This window comes from Sminthopsis crassicaudata, chromosome 3 (genome assembly GCF_048593235.1).
Source record: "Sminthopsis crassicaudata isolate SCR6 chromosome 3, ASM4859323v1, whole genome shotgun sequence".
In the NCBI taxonomy this organism is placed as follows: Eukaryota; Metazoa; Chordata; class Mammalia; order Dasyuromorphia; family Dasyuridae; genus Sminthopsis; species Sminthopsis crassicaudata.
In genome coordinates this window covers 304185562-304208880 of record NC_133619.1, presented here as the reverse complement: position 1 = coordinate 304208880, position 23319 = coordinate 304185562, and the positions used below count along the sequence as shown (strand labels likewise).

The window sequence follows — 23319 nt, the reverse complement described above, 5'->3', positions numbered from 1 at the left end:
CAGGGAAGATTATATTCCATCCCTGCTTTCTCAGGCATGATTTTTTTCCATGACCTCCTATAAATCTCCAGAGAGAATCTATCCAATATACTTGAGTCTTCTTCTAGACTCTTGAATGTTTTGTAGATACCAGTACAATATTCATTAAATTCAAAGGCAAATTCTCAATCTAACTTCATGACTTCTTTTTCTGGTCATACATGAATTTTATTGTGTCTTTTATACTACTTTTTGCCCACTCATCACCATTGATAAATTTCTGTAGCTTTCCCCCATAGACACATTATTTCCCCCATAGACAATTCACTGCCATTGGGATTTCAACAGTTTTGACTCTTGTAAGAGAATGGTTTTCTAGGATAAAAGAATAGCATCTCTTGAGGAACATTCAAATTGATGATTTGGTGATAGTCCTGAAGTCTCATAGAACTCCAGTCCCTGATATCCATCCAATTGCTCACAGGGCAGTATAATGTCATTTCAAAATTAAATTCCTAAACCAAATCAAATCCAGCTACTCTTTTATGATTACTAAATAATCTCTGAAAATGAAAAATAATTATATAGTGGCTACCTCAAAAATAATCTTACATGGTTGCTTATTTATAATTTATAAATGTTTCAGATTTAATTAAAATCAATACTCTTTTTTCTATCATAATAGTTCTAGCCTCAAGTAAAAATGTGAGGTAAGATAAATATCTTTGACCACCCTCTTTAGGACAAGAGCACTGGACATGGAATTGAAAAATTTGATTTTGAATCCTGGTTCCAACATTTATTTGACTGTGTAACAATGAACAAGTCATTTATCCTCTCTAAGCCTCAGATTTCTTATAGGAAATATGGATATAATAACATTTACACAAAATTGAAGTTCTGAAAATGAAATAAGATAGCATGTATAGAAGCACTTTCTAACCATAAAGTACCATGTAAATGTAAGTGATCATTATTAATATTATCGTCATTTTATGGTACCACTGATGTGGTGAGCTCCTAGGGAGAATGTAGCAATAACTCTAAGGCTACCTGGCCTTGAGGGTGCTGTAGTTTCACAAACAATGCTGGCTGTCAGATAACAATCTGGCAGTTAGTAATAACAGTTTTTAAGACAATAATGAAGTGCATACCAGACCATTCCTCAACTTCACCTCTAAGCTCATTCCTTAATTCTATTTCTAAGCCATAAAATTAGTAAATAAGTGACAAGAAGCACTTGATCTTTTTCCTATAAATTTATCTTCTTGCTCCTGGTTCTTTGCTAACTTCTTTTGGAAGTTAGCTCATTGCATATCTTTGCCTCTTAATTTGGAGACAGAGTTTGCAAATTCTTTCACCATACTGACCTTGAAACCCTAATATTGATAGGGTGTCTTACACTTCAATATTTAATGGCCCATATGAAAAGTCCCAAACTGTATGTACTCCTTGTTAAGATAAGCCTCCTTTCTTTGGAGAGACTTACATGAACTGATGCTGAGTGAAATGAGCAGAACCAGAAGATCACTGTACACTTCAACAACAATGCTGTATGAAGATGTATTCTGATGGAAGTTGATATCTTCAACATAAAGAAGATTCAACTCACTTCCAGTTGATCAATGATGGACAGAAACAACTACACCCAGAGAAGGAACACTGGGAAGTGAATGTAAATTGTTAGCACTACTGTCTATCTATCCAGGTCACTTGTACCTTCGGAATCCAATACTTAACGTGCAACAAAAAATGGTATTTACACACATATATTGTATCTAGGTTATACTGTATCACATGTAAAATGTATGGGATTGCCTGTCATCTAGGGGAGGGAGTAGAGGGAGGGAGGGGAAAATTTGGAAAAATGAATACAAGGGATAATGTTATTTAAAAAAAATTACTCATGCATATATTCTGCCAAAAAATTTTTATAATTATAAAATTTAAAAAATAAATTAAAAAAAATTATAATTATAAAATTAATTTAAAAAAAAAGAAATATGCCAGGAAAAATTATGAAAAAAAAAAGATAAGCCTCCTTTCACCCCTATCCTGTAGCTAGGATACCCCAAACACCTAGGAAGTTTGTTGGATCATTAGGAGCTACATGCTCCTGATTAGAGACATCTAGATTGGTAATTTCTTGCAAATCCTGAAGTAGTTTCCTCCTGACTTTTTCACCCTCCTTGGGATACCAAGGAAATGAGGTCCTATAGGACTAGGAATTCTAAGGTTCTTGGCAAAGATGGGACAGCCCACATCTATCCCTAAGAATTTTCCCATAGACTATCTCTTAAAAAATAGAGACAAATTAGGCCTAAAAGATTTTAAAGTTAATGGACCCATTAATAGGTCCATTAATTACAATACTATCCTGCAACTTGGCTTATTTTGCCACAGACAAGGCAAGGAGACTGAAGTTCCATATATCCAAGCTTATATGGCCTTGTCTCAGGATCCTAAATTAAGATAACACTGCATGATGTTACTGGCAAAATTTACGGGAAGGGAATTGAAAGTAAACATTGACTTAGTGGATGACCCCTTCCTTTCCACTGCTCCAGGGACCCAGGATTCTCTCTCTGTTCCCTCATGCAGTCCTTAACAAGAGGCCTGAGAATCCCTTCCAGGACCACTCCCTTATCAAGATCCAGACTTTATGTACAGGAATGTTTTTTTTAATTCAGTCCCCTTCCCACAGATCCTCTGGATCCTCACCTCTTGTGCCAGATTCTGAAACCTCCCACCTCCACTCCTCAGTTTCTTATATGGGAGGAAAGCTGAGGAATATTCTGCCCTGTTTCAGGAGCACCTTGTAGAGGCTCTGAAGAAATATATTAACTTGAATCACACTTCTCCAAAGAGGACCACTGTCCTCAGCATGCATTTTATGTCAGAAGAAGAAGCTGCAAAAGTTAGTTTTGGGTCCTCAAACTCCCCAGACACAGATGTTGGAAACAGCCTTTGGAGTTTTTAACAATAGGGACTGAACTGCAACAGAGGATAAAGACTGCAGAGCTAGGGCTAGGAACAGAGAACAGGCTCAATTTATGGCTGCTGCCATCTCTGGAAACCATGGGGGTTCGTGCCTCAGATGCCATGGACAGAGCCACTATTCTCAAAACTGTCCTTGGAGGTCACCTCCAGGCCCATGCCCTAAGTGCAAACAGGAAGGGTTCTGGAAGATAGACTGCCCACAGAGGGGTCAAACTACCTCTTCCCAATGCCTTGTCATTCTGTCTCCTCAGGACAGAAGGGCATGGGGTATAGCCAGACTCTCCATTACTCCATCATGATGGCTGAACCCAGGATAACTTTGGATATGGTAGATAATCCATTGACTTTCTCCTTGACATGGGGGCTTTGTATTCTGTCCTGCCCCATACTCTGGCCCCACTCACCACTCCCCAAAAAGGGTGATGAGAATCAAAGAAAAACTTAGGAACTGTTTTGAGACCTTCCTTCTGCCTTTCCAGTTTGATGATCTGCTATTCACTCTTTTCTTATCATCTCCTCCTGTCCTCTCCCCTTGTGGGTATAACTTGATGGAGAAATTAGGATTTCCAATTTTTCCTTCTCAGACCTCCAGGTGCATTTAGTGCTTCTCTCAAAGCCTTCCCATATTTTATCTGAAATCTGGGAGGAAGGAGATTCCTCTGTGTGAGACCCAGGAATCCCAGAGCAGGGCATTCATATTGCCCCAGATTTAGTGCACCTACGGGATCCCATCATGTTCCCTCACAGATGCCAGTATCCAAAGAAGCCAGAAGCCAAAGATGGATTGCAACTCCTGTTTGAAAAATTTCTTAAGCACAAGTTTTTGGATCCTTGCCAGTCTCCCTGTAATACTCCCATCCTTCCCTTTAGGAAACCAAATGGGGATTTCCTTACCGTACAGGACCTCAGAGCTGTTAATGAGGTGGTTATTCCTATTCATTCCATTGTGCCTAATCCCTAGATTATCCTGACTCAGATGCCAGGGGACACACAATGACTGTACTTTAGATCTTATGCTTGCTTTTGTACACCACTGCATAAACAATCACAATTTTTTTTCCTGCCTTCGAATGGGTAAATCTGGAGGAATCTAACCCCCCACCAATTAACATGCACAGTCCTACCTCAGGGCTTCTGAGGCAGCCCCCCACCTTATTTAGCTAAAGATTTAAGGGACCTGGATCTGGGTAACAGCAGCCTCTTCCAGTATTTTGATGACATCCTGATCTGTAGCCCAACCCAGGAGGATTCTCTGGGTGCTGCCATAAAAACCCTTTATGAGCTCCCATGGCTATAGAGTATCTTTGTTGAAGGCCCACATTGTCTGTCAGTCTGTTCAGTATTTGGGCCATGAAATAACTCCCACCTCCTATTGTTGCCTCATAGCAGCCAGTGAACTGACTGATCGAAACAGCTATGTACTTTCCTGAGCATGGCTGATTTCTGCAGAATCTGGATTCTAAGACCCTGAAAGCTAAACTGCTCCCTGCCCCAGCATTCCATTAGCCCCTGCCTAATTTAGAAAAGCATTTTATCTAAAACTTCCTCACAATTGTGAATAATGTCACCCAACTGAGCGGTAGAGGGGGCAGGTGGGCAGGGTTGAGAGTATAGTACACATGGAGAGTCAAATCAGGGGTGTATAACAGGAGACCCTATATCTGGTAAGCCCCCACTAGCAAGCCCCTGATGACCTTTGGTTTCTAGAATGCTCTAAACCCAGTGGCAAGTTAGAGCCTATCTAACTGGAGAACAGCATCTGATCACTCATTTTGCCACAGAGCTTGGCACAGTCTGAAAGGTTCTTTCTGAATACACAAATGAACATCTCCCTAAGCCCATAGATACTCATGTTCATGATGTCACCCCAGGAGGACATGGTATACTTGAAATCTTAGAAGGCCCAAGGTACTGACCCCTTGGGTATAAAATGGAAAAGACCTTATAGGGTCATTCTGATTACTTCAACTTCAGTAAAACTTGAAGGTCTTCCCACCTGGATTCATGTTTCTAGAATTAAAAGTGATATTCCTGTTACCTCTTCTCCCTCAAACCTTCCTGGATATTCCTGAAACTACTGTTCTGCAGGACTCCTGGAAACACTGGAAATGTTCTGGATGGAGAAAAGTCACAAATTTCCAATTACTTGTTCAACCAGAATACCACCAGCTACCTAATTCTGAGACTCAGCACCCACTGGATGCCACTTGCTACCATCTTCAAGTCATGTGTCTACCCTCCTCAGTCTGGATACCTCAAGAAAGGGCCAGCTCTACATCCCTTTATCAGCCTCAAGCAGTTCCAGAAGATTTGACCTTTGTTTCTTTGCCCCAAATGAATTTGGGTCCCAACTGCTTGAGGGGGAAATGATGTGGTGTACCTCCTAGGGAGGATATAGCAATAACCCTATGGCTAGTAGGCCTTAACACTAAGGCCACCTAGCCTTGGGAATGCCACAAACAATGCTTGCTTCAGATAACAATCTGGCAGTCAAAAATAACAATTTCTAAGACAATAATGAGATGCAAATCAGACCACTCCTCAACTCCCCCTTTAAGATCACTCCTCAATGCTATCTCTAAACCATAAAACTAGAATATCAGTGACAGGAAGCATTTGATCTCTCTTTTTCCTATAAATTAATTTATCTTCTTGTTCCTGGTTCTTTGCTAACTTATTCTGGAACTTAGCTCACAGTGTAATAAATCTTTGCAAATTTGGAGATAAGTTGAGTTTGTGACTTCTTTCAATATACCTGTGACACTGACCTGGGGTCCTAACATTGTTAGAATGTTTTATGTCTCAATAGCACTTCCCTTTCTATCTGGTCCTAAACACAGTCGAATATGCTTATATCTTTTTATGTTAATAAATTGTTTAAGTATTTAGGAACTCAGAATTAAGTCCTTTCTTTCTGAATTTAAAAGAATCATAGAAATGTAAAAGTCCCTGAAAAGTTATTTAGTTCAATGATGTCACATTAATATAAAAACAAATCCTTAAGAATTGCATATTGACTTTGAAAACCACAAATTAATGTTATCTATATTGTATTATGTTTTTATTTATTTGTTAAAATTGCCTGATACCTCTGATCTAATATAATCGCCTCCATCTTTAAACAAGGATTCCACTTTTGAATAAGGTGTATCCAGAGACCTCAGAGAAGTCAGGAGTATCATAGGGAAAGATTCATTATGAAGTACAAGCTGAAGTAGGAAACATCCATGATCTCTTCCAGCTCTTGAATTTTCTACTCTTTAACAGTCTTTATTATTGAGAATCACCCAAAAAATCTCAAAATTGAAAGGGACATCACAGTCTTCTAGCTCAACCTATTCTTGAAACAGGAAAGTGGTTATCAAGCCTCTACTTGAAAATCCCTCTTGAAAAGAAACCAATTTTCTCCCAGGGAAATCCATTCCACCCTTGGAGAGTTCTGATTTTAAAAGATTTTTTCCCCCTTATATCAAACCTAATTTTACCCTTCTAGAATTTATATCCATTATTCCTTGCTCTGCCCTTTGGGGCTAAAGAAAACAAATCTAAAAATCTTTATTTCACTCTTCAGACTTTCAAATGCTTGAAGTTTACGTCTCTCTCCTATGACACACCCCTACTTCTGCCTAGCCTTCTCTTCTCCAGGTTAAGCATTCTTAATTCTTTCAATGAATCTTTCTATTCTATGGACTTTAATTCTCTCACCACCTTGATGAAATTCTTCTGGACCAGCCTAGACTTGTCAATGTCTCTCCTAAAATGTAGCTTCCAGAGTAAATCAAAATAACTGCAAATGTTCTCTGACCAAAACAGATTGCAACAAGACCGCAACATCCCTAATTCTGAACATCATGCAGACTGTGACTGGTAAGCTGTTAGCTGCTGTGTCACACTGTTGATTCATAATGCAGTTTACTCAAATACCAACATATTTTTCACTCAAAGAAAACCACAAGACTGCCAAATGCTTTGCTAAAAATCTAGCATTTTCTGTTTGCCATTCAACAACCATTTATTATAACAACCCTGCCTAAAAGGAAATAAAGTCTAATCCCTGATAATCATTGTTGTTCTAGCCTTCCTTGGTAAAGATAATTTTCTTTAATAGAGAAAATAGAAGAGAAAAAATTGAGTAGTTCTGCCATCATGTCATCCACTCTGAACAATTCCTTTTCTTTTCTTTTTCCTCGTCTTCAAAATAGTCTCACACACACACACACACACACACACACACACACACACACACACACACATTTAAATCTCTTTCCTAGTTTTTTCCTTTATGTATCTAGGTTCCATCAAATGAATAAGACCTTGTGTTTAGACTAGGTAGAATCAGAAATAGGAAATGCCAGACAAATCAGAGAACAAACACAAAATTCTAGTTCAGGACAAAGTAATCCTTCGGAGGTTGTATGTGAAGACATTATTTTTTTTTTTTTTTCATTTCCCCATTCTCTTTCACAAATAGAAAGCTGGGAATCAGGAGCTAGGTTTGTATAACCCGCCCACAGCTCATACACAAGGAAGCTATTAAGGGAGGTGGCCCAGTCAAACCAGCTACCAGAAGTTTGGAAGTCTCTTAGGAAACTCTCTCCCAAGATCGTGGTTTCTCAGACCACAGCAAATGGATGGAAGGAATAGGGGAAGATGAAGACATCTCCATCTACAATTATATACCCATGCTTATACTTTAAAAGAGGTGGTCCCTGATCAAACCAGTCAAACAATCAAGTAATCAATCACAAGCATTTATTGAGCTCTCCTTCAAGTTGGAAATACAAAGAAAAAGCTGCCTCAGAGAGTTTCCATTCTTATAGAGGGGACAACATGTACATAAATTAGCATATTGATAATAAAGTAGAGGGAAAATCCAAAAACATCATCACACCATCATAATTTCAATCATTTGGATCTTAATGGCTTAAAAGTTTCCTTTAATAACATGAGCACTAATTTGTTAAAAATCAGTACACATATTTTGAGAGAGTAGAATTATCAATCAGTAATAATGTGCAGTCACTTACAATTTCTTAGTGGGTATTTTTGCTTCCTTTTACATGGTTCTTTTTCTTGCTTTTCTTATGCTGCTTACACTACTAGAAGCCTATTCCATCCCTTTATTGTGATATGTGATAACTGGATTTTTGAAGGCTGTGCTAACAAAGCACAAGATATGGCAGATTCTGTTATGCTAGAAAGACTTCAAATGTTAATCCCTGAAACTCCTCTTCTTAATCTCTCTTTTTATGTGGAAGGCATCTCCACAACCATGAAAGACATTTTCATTCTTCACTCTCCCACAGCCCTCACCAATTGCCATTGTTTGTTCCTCAATCCTGAACTGCATTTCTTCTACATCTCTGCACTATAGAACGTCCAGTTTTCTCCAAGGATCAGCTCATCCTGTCTACACAAAACCTTTTCGGATGACCCAGCTGCCAGTTCTCCCTGATCAGGGAGTTTACCAAGTATATATTTTGTATTTATTTGTGTGTATATATATTGTTTTCCCCATAGTATAAATACCTTGAGAACAAAACTATCTAGTTTTTATATTTCTATTCCAAGTACCTAGTACAATACCTGGTATAAGGCAGGGATTTGATGAAGTAGGCTTACTGATGGATTGATTAATTTACTTTATTTACCAGAATAACTAAGTATAGAAAGGCTTAACACCAGAAGGCTAACCACTAAATAAAAAATTCTTAGACCATGGCAACACCATTAGAATAGCCACTCTCTCAGTTTTACAATTGAAGAGTCATTCTTACTTTTTTTGCTTTCCCTCCGACTACTCATTTACCACATCTTATATATTCTACCATCATCAGGTTTCACACCTCTCCTCTTCTCTCTACTTACAGTGTTCTGATTACAGCCCTCATCGCTTATCACCAAGACAATTTCAAAAATATCCGAATGGGTTTCATTGTCTGAGGGCTCTTCCCTCTCCAGTCCATTCTCCATAGTTGCCAAACTGATATTTCTAAAGCAAAGGTTTAACCCTGTCACTTCTCTACTTAATAAACTCTAGTATCTCACTATTGTTATTAAAACAAAATATTCCTCTGGCATTTAAAATCCTTTGCCATCTACCTCCAGTCTTCCTTTTTAGACTTATGACAAATTATTCCCTTTCATGTACTCTGTTCCAGGCAATTTGGTCAACTCACTGTCCTTCAAGCATGTATTCCATTTCCCATCCTTCAATGTCATGTGTAGCTATGAGGTCTCCATGCAGGATGGTGTAATGGAAAGGTAGTTGGGTTTTGGAGTCCTGGGGCCTAGGTTCCATTTATTCCATTTATTACCAAGCTAGTTACTTCACTCTATAAGATCCTCATCTGTAAAATGAGAGAGTTGGATTGGACAGACATTAAGGGACCTTCCAGTTCTAAATGTTTCATCCTGACCTTTCTCTACTCCCATCTCCTAGAATCTTGTCATTCAGTTGTAACTATTTTTTCGCAATCCTATGGACTTGTCCAGGATCACAAAGCCAGTAAGTGTATGAGGCCAGATTTGAATTCAGAACATCTTAATTCTAGGCCTGGTGCTCTATCTCCTGCTTCCCCTGTCTTAGAATTTTTAACTTCCTTCAAATCTAAGTTCAAGGCCACCTCCAACATGAGTCATTCCCTGATCCCCTGTTGTCAGTTCCCTGAACAAAAGAAATGGATAAAAAAAAATTAAAACAGGCACAAATATGGACTATCATTTATTCCAGAAAAATTTTATCTATGTTTCCAATGAGATTTTTTAAAACCTGGAAACAATCACAGCCAGCAAACACTTGATCTTGCCAGGCAGAAAGATATAGCACTAAGAAGCAACTCCAATTTAAAATAAGAATTTTCATTAAATCTTATAAAGGTGAGAAACTATGAGTAGTACTGCCTCATAAAATAGAAGCAAAAGAGAGAAAAGAGTTTACTGAAAACTTGCTGAGAGATCTAATTAAAGTCAGATCATCCCAAGAGCATTTAAGAATGAAACCAAAAAGGAGAACACAGAAAATGAAACAGATCTTTCAATATTTCTATAATTGTTTTATCTATCTAACTATAATAGTAAAGATACCTCACTGGGATTATAACATCACAGTCCAAAATATGTTGTATGAGGATATAGAAATGGCACTAAAAACAACAGACTAAGTTTAAACATATGTCCTTGTAGGATAGGATATAATCTGGAATTAATTCAAGGACCAATTGTCAAGATTCTAGGAAGAAGAAGGAAAATAAATGCTCATAAAAAAATCATGGACCTCAATACTACCAACAAAAGGTGACTGAGGAAATATCAATAACAGACCCATATGATTATTTTCTTACATCTACAAAATCTTTATGATAATTTATCTACTTCAATGATATCAAATACAAGTAGAAATGAAAGCCACTAAACCATACATGAAGATCCCTACAGTCACATATTGACCTAGAAAATCATATATTAATATTATCTATGTTCCATTGTATTTTTAATTATTATATTAAATATTTCCTAATTACCTTTTAATTTGGTTCTGGACAGATATGGAGTCATAGGCTGCATGTTTGACATCTTCAAAATTCTAAATATACATTGGGAACGTATTTGAAGAAGATATGGGAAGGAAACAAGTAGGATTTTGTAAACAAAATTCATCAGTTGCCTACATCTTTATTGTCACACAATTGAACAATATCCATCCAATACAAAGATGAGAAGTTGAATGTCATGTATGCAGAACAGCTGGTAGAGCAATCTGGCTAGCAGAAAAAATATATGAGGAAAAGTCAGCTTGAAAAATAGGTTGGAGCCAGATTGTGAAGTACTTCAAATGTAAAACAGAGGAATTTGTGTTTTATACTAGAGACAATGGGGAGCCACTGCAATTTCTGGAACAGCAATGTAGAGGATAGATTGCAAAGGGGAAAAAGAGAAGTTTTAGGGATATCATTGTCATTCAGTTGTTTTAAGTTATATCTGACTCTTTGTGATCCCATTTGGGGTTTTCTTGGCAAAGATAAAGAAGTAGTTTGCCATTGCCTTCTCCAACTCATTTTATAGATGAGGAAACCAGGGTTAAGTGATTTGCATAGAGTCGAACATCTAATTAATATCTGAGGCTGGATTTCAACTTAGATCTACTCTACTGTAACACCTTCCTGCCCCAGGGATAGCAATTAGAGAGCTGTTAAAAATGTCTAGCTGGAAAGACAGCTAGTTGGTATAGTGGATAGAGCATCACCCCTGAATTCAGGAGGACCTGAGTTCAAATCTGAACTAATATTTCCTAACTGTATGACCACTTGCCACAGCAAAAAAAAAAAAAAAAAAAAAAAAAAAGTCTGGATGATCATCTTTGTATTTTCATATAGAATATTATTCCTCATGCTTGCAATATTCTCCCTCCTCTTACTTAGAACCCCTAGGATCCATTAAGATTTAGTTCAATTACCATCACCTAAAAGAAGTTTTTCCTTATTCCTTATTCTCTCCATTCTTATGTCCAGAAATTATTTTTTATTTGTTTTTAACTTTTTATTGTCATTTCTGATAATAAAACGTAAGGTCTTTGAGGGAAGCTGTTTAGCTTTTATCTGTATATCCTCAGAGCTTGGCCTAGTGCCTGACACATATTATGTATTTCCTGAATTGAATTCAACTGAAGTGTCAGTAATGAATATAAAAATAATGAGACAACCTGAGGTGGGTTGTCTCTGAGGAAAATTGTATCTATTCATATTTATCCATCCCAGCTTTGTGTCACAGGCAAATTTGATAAGCATGTCATCCATACCTTTTATCCAAATCACTAATTAAAGTGTTAAATGTCATAAGACCAACAGATCTCTGAACACTCTCTTCTCTGACATTGAACCATTGATGAGAACTCTTTGGGTCCAAACCATCCAACCAGTGTTGAATCTATCTACTTGTATCATTGTCATTCTATAGCTTTTCATTGTTTCTAAAAGAGCAATGAATTTTTTTTTTTTTTATCAAATGCTTTGCTAAAACATACAGCATGTGCCTGATTAACTTTTTGGTTTAGTAAACAAACCTATTAAAAAAGAAAATAATGTTACTCTACTATGGTCTATCATCATAAAGCTGTGACATGCTGCCTTTTGGTAATCATCACTTCCTTTTCCAGTCATTTACCAGTTATCTCTTGGAAGAGTATTTTAAACATTCACAGTAAAACTTATAACTGAGATTTTTTTTTAAATCCATGATTTGTTAAAAAATTATTTCCAGTGTTCATTTTTAAGGAGTAGAACAGATGCCCAGGAAGTGACCTACTATGATCTGATTAGAAACCATCCACTGTTTTCACCCTCAGGGGTTCAGCAACAGGCCAATCAACCCACAAGATGAAAATCTTCTACTGCCTCACAAGCTTCCTGTAAACCTGAGAGGAAACCACCACGTGAAAAGCAATGGCCACTTGTTAACCCAAAGGAAACAGTTCTTATTTCTCAAAAACAATCATTGTTTGGTCTGAAATAAAAAATTCTCCTCAATCCCATAATTCCCATTTTTCCCCTACCCCTTTAAACTTCTCAAATTTCATAAATCCAGATAGAAGGGTTTTCAACTATGAGGTTCTCTTCTATTGTGATAAACAAGCTACACTAGAGACCACTGACATCTCCATTATTATTATAAGATAATTATATAATTATATAAGATAATTAGAAGAGCCACCCCTCACAGATCAGATGCTTAAAGAGCAGGAACTCAACTCCTAAAACATCCAGGAAGTTCATTTGCCCTATGGCTTAGTTCCTCTGCTAAGTTTTCATCCCAGGATGGTTTTGTCCCCTGCCCTATAACCAGAATTCACCTGGGCCACTGTTTCTATCCATTGTCTTCAAGGTCATTAGTTTAAGCAAAATATTATTAGAAAGATCAAAATGTTGACCAAAAAAAAAAAAATCTTATAATGATGTTTACATTAAAATTTAAATTATTTTTGGATAAGCTACAGATTTGAATAATGTTTTCTGTCCTCTATTAATGTGGGTAATTTAGGCCTTAAAATTTCTCTTTTCCCCTTTCAGCCCCCGGAACTACTCATTGCTTGCCTTCATGAAACAATACTTTATCTAACCAGGAAATTTCTCTTCAAATGCCAGTTTTACAATTGGCTTGTGTTTGTTGGTAGTGGTGGTTGGGCCGTGGTGGTTTCTATTATGGCAGCCAAGTGGCATAGTGAGTGGAGGACTGGATCTGGAATCAGAAAATCTGATTTCTAATCAGACCTTGGGCACTATATGACTTTAGGGGTACTACTTAACATCTGTTTGCCTCAGTTTTTTCAACTGTAAAATGGAAATAATAGTAGCACCTACTTCACAACAGGGTTGTTGTGAAGATCAAATTAAGCACTTAGCATAGTGCCTGGCACTTATTAAATGCTTGTTTCCCCCCTTCTCACTCCCCACCTAATAATAATAAATATACATTTTAATAATGTAATAATAAAAAATAATAATGTGATAATGAATAAACTTTTTTTATTTCTTGGGCAAGAATCTTAAAAGTGAGTTCTATCCAGAAAATTCTTCCTTATTTTATATTCCTATTATAAAGGAATCTAGGTAATGCAAGAGATAGAGTATTTAATCTAGAAATAGGAATACCTGAGTTCAAATTCAGCTTCAGACACTTACTGGGTGAGTGATCCTGAGCAATTTACTTATCCTCTTATCTCTGTCAGTTTCCTCATCTCTAAAATGGCATTAATAAAGTACCTACCTCTCAGGATTGTTGGGAGGATGACATAGTAATGGGAAAGAACTTAGCAAACTTTAAAGTACCATATAAACACTGGTTATTATTATTTTTCAAAGGATAATTTATTGATGAATATTGTTATATAGGTTATTGTTATAAATCTGTCAATTGGTAAATTATGATTTCCCTCATTTACAAGACAGTCATGGAGAAACTTGTCTCTAACTTCACAGGATTATAAAATTTAATACATAATTAGAACTACTTGATTTTTAAAAAAATTAACTAAAAAATTAAATTTTCAAATTAATACCTACCACATAATAACCAGATGTCTTCCCATATGGCTCTGTCTAAAGTCATTAATTACATCACTGATAATAAACATACCGTTATTTTTAGAGATATTGTGCATTCATCACCTTTTCTTTCAACCAGCTTCCAGCAGTGTACAGTCTTCCTTTAACCAATAGGAGCAGACAAAATTCTCAACAGAAGCCAAAATGTGAACTCATTCATTAAACATTTCCTACAAGACTGTTTCCTTTAAGTCTGCTTTACACACACACACATACACACATCATAGAGCAACTTTCTACAAATAACTGCTGTCATCATAAAAAAAGAGTAGAAAAACATTAGCATTTAAGACACTTTTAAATACTGACTCTATATAAAAATAAAACAATACCTTCATGTCTGAAGAAGAGTCAAGTCATACATATAGGGAGGAACAAAGCATTTGTTCCCAGGTATAATCGGCAATAATAAGCCAAATATGTGTCAGCGTAAGAAGGATGGTCTGAATTTCCTTTTCAAGTTACATGTTAAGCAGCAGCTGAACCCTTTCTGCTAGCCTGTTCCGTTGCTTACTTTATGTCAAGAAGAAACTGATCTCTCTGTGTCTCTTTTTATTATAGAACTCTCTTAATTCACCAGAAGTTGTAAGAACGGGTGGGGGTGGGGGAAAGCTCAGGGTTAATCTGTATAACAGGGGGCATCTACTTATGTATCCGCTGCTGCGTGGGCAACTAGGAGATTGGGGAGGGGGGAGGGGATGTTATAGACTTGGACTTTTTCAGCTAAGTGGAAATTCCCAAGCTAGTACTGAATGAGTCTTGGACATTCCCCGGTGGGGCTTGCTACAAAACCTGGACTGGAACAAAGTTACAAAGGAGTCAAAGAAAGCTGTTTGTTTGGGTTTTTTCAATGTATTTTCAAATTGTCAAAATTTGATAGTATTAATTCATCACTACTTCATTGGGATTCACTTTCATTTTGGGTTTCATCCTTCTGCACATAATTTTGAAACAGGCTTAGAAAGTCTCTGAGAGTTTACCACTTTCTGCATAGCTGTTACTAAAAAAAAAAAAAAAATCTAAATTTACACACAAAAAAATTCTAAATATGTCAAAAGGTGAATGACAAGCAAACAAGTCTTCCTTGCATGCCTTAAATGACAATAATAATCGCTAGCTTTTATAAAGAGCTCTAAGGTTTGGAAAGCATTTTATACATGTTTTCTTTATATATATATATATATTATACATGATATGGTGTATAGAGTATTAGGCCTGGAGTCTGGAAGAACTGAGCTCAAATCCAGAATTAGGTATTGAATAGTGTGGGAGGAAGAGCAAATCATTTCACTCCTGTTTATCTTAGTTTCCTCAAAGGTAAAATGGGGATCAGAATTGCACCTACTTCCCAGCTATAAAGATCAATGAGATAATATTTGTAAAAATGTTTAGTGTCTGGCACATAATAGGTGCTTCCCTTCATCTCAATTGTTCTTTATGACATCACTATGAATGAATTAAGTGCTAAATAAGAAAAATTATGTTTTTCAATAGAATCCTCATTTTCCTAAGTAATATCAAATATATACCAAGGCTTGATTTTGCTAATACACATTAGACCTGAGAAGGGATTTATTGCTTAATTTGTTTCAGTGCTGTCTCTTTTTCCTTTGGGGAGGGGAGAGGAGAGTAGCTTGATGCTGTAATACATTTTATATTTCCCCCTTTTACTTAAGGATGGAAAAGGGTCCTTTTCATGTTGCAATCAGGCTTTGTAACCACACAGGAAATGATGTTGTGTCCTCATACAGAAACGGTCATCAGGAGCTGCTTATTGAGGCTTCCTTTTTGAAATGGGCCAGCTTCCTCTTATTTAGCCCAGGAATTTTAAAGCAAAAATGGATTAAACTGTTTTCATTGTTTAAATAAAAAATATTTCGGTTGCACTCTCAATCAACAGGGCTATATTGTCTAACAGGTAAAGTTTGTCTTTGCTGTCCCCCACAATCCTTTTAAGTGAACTTCCCTAACACATTTTCTCCCCTTCTTGTACCCTCCCACTGTTCTCCCTCTTCTGACAAGAGGAAAAAAGTCAAAATGAATTTATACTAAGGTCCTAATAACTACTTGCTACCTCTACCAGGAGTATTTTAAAATAATAAGGAGAAAGCCACATTTGGACAATTCCATAGGAAAGAATTTAAAGGATTAGAAACAGACAATTGAATTTTATAACAGGGTCTGTCTGTGCTGGTAAGCTTGTCTCTGTCACACTATAGCTATGTGAAACAAGCCAGTAGTAACTCCATTCTTCAATATAATGATTTAAAGAATATAAAAACAGATTTTTTTTTCAAAATATGGTTTGAAAAAGATAACATATTTGAAAAAATTCTTATATTTTCAATCTTTAGATGACAGCTTAAGCAATATTCTTCTAACTTGTATTTTTTTTTTTCTTTTCACAATTTCCCTATTAGAGATTTACAAAACAAAAACATGAGAGACATAAAAAGCTAGAACTGGAAGGGCCTTATCTAGTTCAATTCCTTTATCTAAAAGAAGAAAAAACTGAGTCCTAGAGAGGAAATTTAAATGACATATCTAAGGACACACAGTTAGGGAGTGATAAAGCTATGCTCAGAGTTCAGATCTTTCAATTCCTAATGAACTATACTTTTTCAAATGATTGAAGAATACCTACAAGAAACTGGAAATAGTCAAAGCTCTATGGCCAAATATCACAGAATCTGTACTGCATTAAAAAAAAAATCTTGAAAGTGTATCTGTAAGAGTAGGTGAATATCTAAATAATCCCAGAGAGATTGTACAAAGTCTACTCTGATCTTAAATCTCTTCAGGGTAAGATGCCAAATCCATTCCAGTGTTATTTCCTAAATCAAATAATTCTTAAGTCAAAATTAATCTTGTAAATCATGTTTTAAGTTCACTTTGAATATGTATATAAATTGATGTCAAATGAAGTGAGCACAGAACCAGGAAAGCCATATGCAGAAGGAGCTCACAGTAATAAGATATTCCTGACTCCAGGCATTTTCATCCCCATTCTTGGGATTCTTTCCCTCCTCATGTCTGATTCCTGGCTTCTTTAAAATTCCAGATTCTTTTAAATTCTTTCAAAATCCCATCTTCTACAAGAAGCATTTCCCAAAACTCTAATTCCAGTGTCTTTCTTCTGTTGATAATTTCCATTTATCCTAATATAACTTGTATGTACATAGTTGTTCCCATATTGTTAGATTATGTATTCTTTGATGACAGAAACTGTCTTTTTTCTTTCTTTGTATACCCAATTTGTAACACAGTGTCTAGCCATGGTACTAGGTGTCTAATAAATGTTTACTGATTTATTACCTGACTGTAGTATATATGGAAAGAACAACAAACAAACAAAAAAGTAAAACTGCATTCTATATGATTATAATGACCAAGATTATTTTCAAAGAAGTAATGAGAAAACTCACTTCTCTCTTCTTTGCTGACATGGCCAACCTGCAAAGGTATGAAATTGCCCATATTGTCAAGATTGGTTATGTGTTGATAATTTTGCTAAAATGTTTTTCCCCTCTTTCTTTTCTATCCATTACAAAGAATGGAACAGTGGGTATAGGATGTGAAAAATATATTCAGAAATAAAAATTATGTGAAAACAGAATAAATATCATCAATTTTTAAAATTTACAAATAAAATATATGTTGATTCTTTTAAAATATTGATAGTTTAAGTCCATTACAATTGACATCTCTTCTAATTTAAGTGTATTTTTGACTTAAATCCTTTTAGATTTTTTTTTTATTCTAACAATCCCCATTCCTCCAACCTTTCTTCATAAGACCTATTCAAAAGAAACAGTAAATCACTCTGTAAGCCTGAAAGCACTATACAAAAAGCTACTAGTATTATTCATGTTTTAATTTAATTAACTATTTTGTCCATTCTCTCTAGTTTCTCCATATCTTTTAAATGCAAGGTTGTAAGCAGTATTATAATGAAGGTCAGAGATTATTTTCTAATCTTTATACAATCATTCTCTTTTTTGCTATCTATATCTTGGTATGTTCGTTTGTTGGCCTTTCCCCCAGCCATACTACATTGCTGACTGTAAAGAGATAGTTTATCTTGCATAGCATTTAAAGGACAGCCCAGAAGGTTACTGGTTTCGAATGAGTTTATCTCTTTAATAGCACAGGTCAGTGTTATAATCCATATAATTCAATGATTAAAAAAAAAAAACAATTAGCAATAAGCTGAAATAGCAGCCTTTTATTGCCAAACCAGAGGATATATGCCAGAAATACTAAATTTTTCTGTCTCATTGTGTAGCTTCAAACTTCAATATGGCATTCAAAATAATTAAAAATAAACAGTATTTGAAATCTATGGAATTTGTTATCACCACTTTATGTGAATCATTAACTTTCTTTATGGCAGGGTCAATCTTTTAAAAAGTCTAAAACTTGAGAACATTAATAATAAACAGCAGCTATTGGTCATCTGTTGAGAAAAATGTTGTGGCAAATTTAACTAAATCTATTAAATTAGAAGCAATCATACAGTGCAAGCATCAATTTAGAGTATTTGTTTTACAATTGTGGCCTTCGTATCATTAATTTCTTGTGCTTTAGTTCTCTAATAATAGTTTATCCTGCTTAACACAAAAGCAAAAACTAGTATATGTGTGTACTTTTTTTTCTTATTTAAAGTTCATTGAAGAAAATGATGACTGAGCATAATGGATTTTTCAAGGCATTTTACTAAGAGATCAAGTAGAGAATCTCCCAGTACAATGAAGTCCAGTATTCTACAGCATGCTCAGAGAAAATACAGAAACCATATATAAATCTAACCTTCTGAGATACTGGAAAAGAGCATTAGTCAGAGGTGCTCAAGTATCCCTGATGCTGAGATTAAGAAAAACTCCTTCTGCACCCAAAGTTGTCTGTTCATTGCCTAGATCAGTTTATATATCACACTCTTGAGAATAGCAGTCCTCTGCAAAAGAAGCTTTTCTGAACAAATATATTAATTATCCTCTCTGGCAGGGGTTCTTAACTTGGAGTCAGTTACTTTTTAAAAAAATATTTTTATAGCTATTACTACATAATTGGTTTCCTTTGTAATCTTATGTATTTTATTTTTTACATTTAAAAATATTATTCTGAGAATGGATCCATAGATTTCACCAGACTGCTAAAGGGATTCATCATACACACACACACACACACACACACACACACACATGAAGTTCTGCTCTTTGGTCACAATGTTGATGTGGTATATGGATATTTGTGAAATTATTGCCATTACTTTGAGATGGTATTCCCATGGCTTAAAAGGTATGAATTATAACCTGAATATATCAAAACCCTCTCCTTACCATCATATAAAACTATTACATAAAGTAGAGCTTTTTTAGCCATTTTTCCAACTGTACTTTCCATATGGAGTGAAAGATTAAAAAGGAAATCTTCATGAAATTTAATGCCAATTCAAAGAGGGAATAACAAACACAGTAGGATGGAATTACATTATAGGAAGATAGGAAGGAAGAAGAAGAAGAAAAAAAGGGGAAAGGAGGGCTGATTGAGGGAGGTGATAATCAGAAGTAAAACACTTGTGAGGAAGGACCGGGTGAAGGGAAAGAGAGAAAGAGAGAGAGAAACAAAGACACAGAGAGAGAAAGAGACAGAGAGAAAGAAGGGGAAATAGGTTGGAGGAAAATAAATGCACAGTAAGTAATCATAACTATGAATGTGAATAGGATGAACTCTCCCATAAAATGGAAGCAGATAGCAGAGTAGATTAAAATTCCTACAATATATTGTTTGCAAGAAACACATTTGAAGCAGAGACACACAGAATAAAGGAAAAGACTAGCGCAGAATATATTATGCTACAGCTGAAGAAAAAAAAAAGGGGGATAGCAATCATGATCTCAGACAAATCAAAAGCTAAGACATATCTAATTAAAAGGGATAGGAAGGAAATCACATCTTACTAAAAAATGCCAGAGATAATGAAGAAATATCAACAACAACTATATATGCACTAAATGGTATAACATTCAAAAGAGAAATTAAATGACATCCAAGAGAAAACAGACAGTAAAATTATACTAGTGGGGGACCTCAATTTCCCCCTTTAAGACTAGATAAATATAACAAAAAAACAACAACAAAAAAAAGAACACCTCTAGAGAAAACTGAATGGAGATAGAAAGGAATATATCATTTTCTGGGTGATACATGGGACCTACACAAAAACTGACCATGTAGTAGGATATAGAAATTTCCAAAATCAAATGCAGAAATGCAGAAATATTGAATGCACCACTTTCATATCATAATGCAATAAAAATTATGTGTAGTAAAGGTCCTGGAAAAAGAGACCAAAAATTAATTGGAAACTAAATAAATAAATAAGCATTGAGCGGTCAAAGAACAAATCATAGAAACATTCAGTAATTTCATAAAAAAAGAACAATAATGACATAACATAGTAAAATTGATGGGATGCACTATTTAGGGGGGGAAATTATATTTCTACATACTTACATCAGTAAACTAAAGAAAGACCATATGAATGAATTGGGCATTAAACTAAAAAAATCTAGAAAAAGAACAAATAAAAAATCTCCAATTAAATACGAAATTGGAAATCCTAGAGAAAAAAAAGGTGATATTAATAAAATTGGAAGAAAACTATTGTACTAATAAATACAATTAAGATCTGGTTTTATGGAAAAAAACTGATAAACCTTTAGTTAATTTGAAAAGAAAAAAAGAAAACCAAATTACTAACATCAAAAATGAAAAAGGTGACTTTACCACCAATGAATAGGAAATTAAAGCAATAACTAGGAGTTGTTTTGTCTAATTATATACCAATAAATCTGACAACTAAGGAAAATATATAACTATTTTTTAGAAATATATATTGCCCAGATTAACAGAAGAAGAAATAGAATGCTTAAATAGCCCCATTTTTTAATTGAGCAAGTCACCAATGAACTCCCTAAGAAAAAATCCCCAGGGCCAGATGGATTTACAAGTGGATTTACCAAACATTTCAAAAATAATTAATTCTAATACTATATAAACTATTAAGGAAAATGGGCAAATTCCTACCAAATTTTTTAATATAACACAAATATAGTGTTAAGATCTAAACCTGAAAGGGCAAAAATAGAGAAAGAAAACTACAGACCAATTTCCCTAATGAATATTGATGTTAAAATTTTAAATCAAATATTAGCAAAGAGATAACAGCAATATATATCATATCACAAGATCATACACTATGACCTGGTGAGATTTTTACCAGAAAGGCAGTGCTAGTTCAGTATTAGGAAAACTATCAGCATAACTGACCATGTCCATAACAAAACCAACAGAAATTATAGGATGATCTCAATAGGAACACTAGAGAGAATAGGAATAAATAGAGCTTTCCTTATGATGAGTAGTATCTCTTTAAAATCATCAGCAAGCATTATCTGTAATAAGGATAAGCTACAAGTCTTCCCAAAAAAGATCAGGATGCCCATTATCACCCCTATTATTCAATATTATACTAGAAATATTAGCTTTAGCATTAAGAAAAGAAAAAAATGAAGAAATTAGAGTTGCGGATGACATAATGATATACTTAAGGGATCTTAGAAAATCAACTAAAAAATACCTGAAATAATTAACAATTTTAGCCAAGTTGTAGAGTATAAAACAAACTCACATAAATCATCAGCATTGGGCTATATAACAAAACCCAGCAGCAAGAGATAGAAAAAGAAATTCCATTTAAAATACTTAGGGGCAGCTAAGTGGTACAGTAGATAAAGCCTTGAATTCAGGAGGACCCAAGTTCAAATCTGGTCTCAGACACTTAACACTTCCTAGCTGTGTGACCCTGGGCAAGTCACTTAACCCCAGCCTCAGAAAAAAATAAATAAATAAAATAAAATAAATACTTAGAAGTCTATCTGCCAAAACAAACTCAAGAACTATATGAACACAAGTACAAAATATTTTTCACATAATTTAATGTTACCAACCCCTTAGAAGGACTCCCAAAAGGGCAAAGCTAAGTCTTTGCTGGACACACAAAAGACAAAAACATGTCAATCTGGTTCTTGACAATTACTACGTCTGGATGCAGCTTGTGTGGCAGGTAGTGGGCAAGTGTCATCTCCCAAGCATCCACTAAATACACTCCTACCCCAGAGAACATCTTCCTTAGAATGGTGTCAAGCTGAAAGGAGAACCAGTCACTATTGAAAAGGCTAACCTCTGGCCCCAGTTCCTGGACATTGGCTGTTCGGATAACTACCACAGTCTTTGGACTCCGGTCTAGGAGGCGTACAACTGCCCGGCGAATGTTCCTCAGTCGCCGGATATAAACTTCTAAGGGGAAGGTGCTGAAGTGAGACCATATGGCTATGGCCACCACAGTGCTTCTCCCTCCCACAATCCTGTTCAGCTCATTGGCCACATAATGTAGCTCGTTGCTTAAGACAGTAGTGAATCGGATGGGAGGTCCATGACAACGGTACTGTAGCAAAATGTTGTGTTTCAAATCCACTGCGAGGTAGGGGCCCACATTTTTAGGACTTCCCAGGTTAAACTCCACCAAATCTGAAACATATATTTGCATAAATGAAATTCAATGATGAAAATAGAATACTTTTCTTTCTTACCCCACTTACCTAAAAGAATCAAAAAATATCTGAGTAAAAGCAAAATATAAGTTATCAGCCAGGAATTCCTAAAATGCAAGGAGGGAAAGTTTGTTTGAATGAATTTTGAAATAATTCATAATATAATTGAAATATTATCCATTTATTTACAAAAGAAATGGAAGAAGAAAATGCTTCCCCTGAGTGATATAGTTGAAAGAGCATTTGACTTGGAGTGAAACAGCCTGCTTATTTAAATACCAGTTCTGCCACTCACTACCTGTTATCTTGGAGGAGGAAGAATCATGTGACTTCTATGAATCTCAGTTTCCTTATATATAAAAAAAATTAATGGGCTGAAATCATCAAAAAACCTGAGGTACTTTATAAGTTCTAAATTCATTATGCTACAAGCCTCTTTAAACCTATTATCTTATTACTTTAGCTGAACTTGCTTTGAAAAAAAAAAGTAATTGCCAGAAATGTGACTACTGAGGTTTTCAACATCCACGGCTCCTTCTTGAGTAGAAAAAGTGCTGAATGAGTGTAACATTATCCATCAGACAAAAAAATCTTGCTTTATTACTATATTTTAAGAAAATCAACCT

The 23319-nt window shown here is 35.4% G+C and overlaps 1 protein-coding gene across 9 annotated transcripts in view; it reads right to left on the bottom strand.

Moving 5' to 3' along the window:
- NXPE3 (neurexophilin and PC-esterase domain family member 3) overlaps nucleotides 1–23319 on the bottom strand; it is a 92906-nt gene that overhangs the window by 31055 nt on the left and 38532 nt on the right. For 2 of the 9 annotated variants that reach the window (XM_074301074.1, XM_074301075.1), the window contains exon 8: nucleotides 21665–22670. The exons of 6 other annotated variants lie outside the window; for them this stretch is intronic. In XM_074301074.1, the coding sequence (XP_074157175.1) occupies nucleotides 22120–22670 (551 nt within the window). In that variant the 3' untranslated portion in view covers nucleotides 21665–22119. Of the gene's footprint in view, nucleotides 1–14410; nucleotides 22671–23319 lie in introns of those variants that run through there. One more of the 9 variants, XM_074301073.1, reaches the window with a different exon arrangement.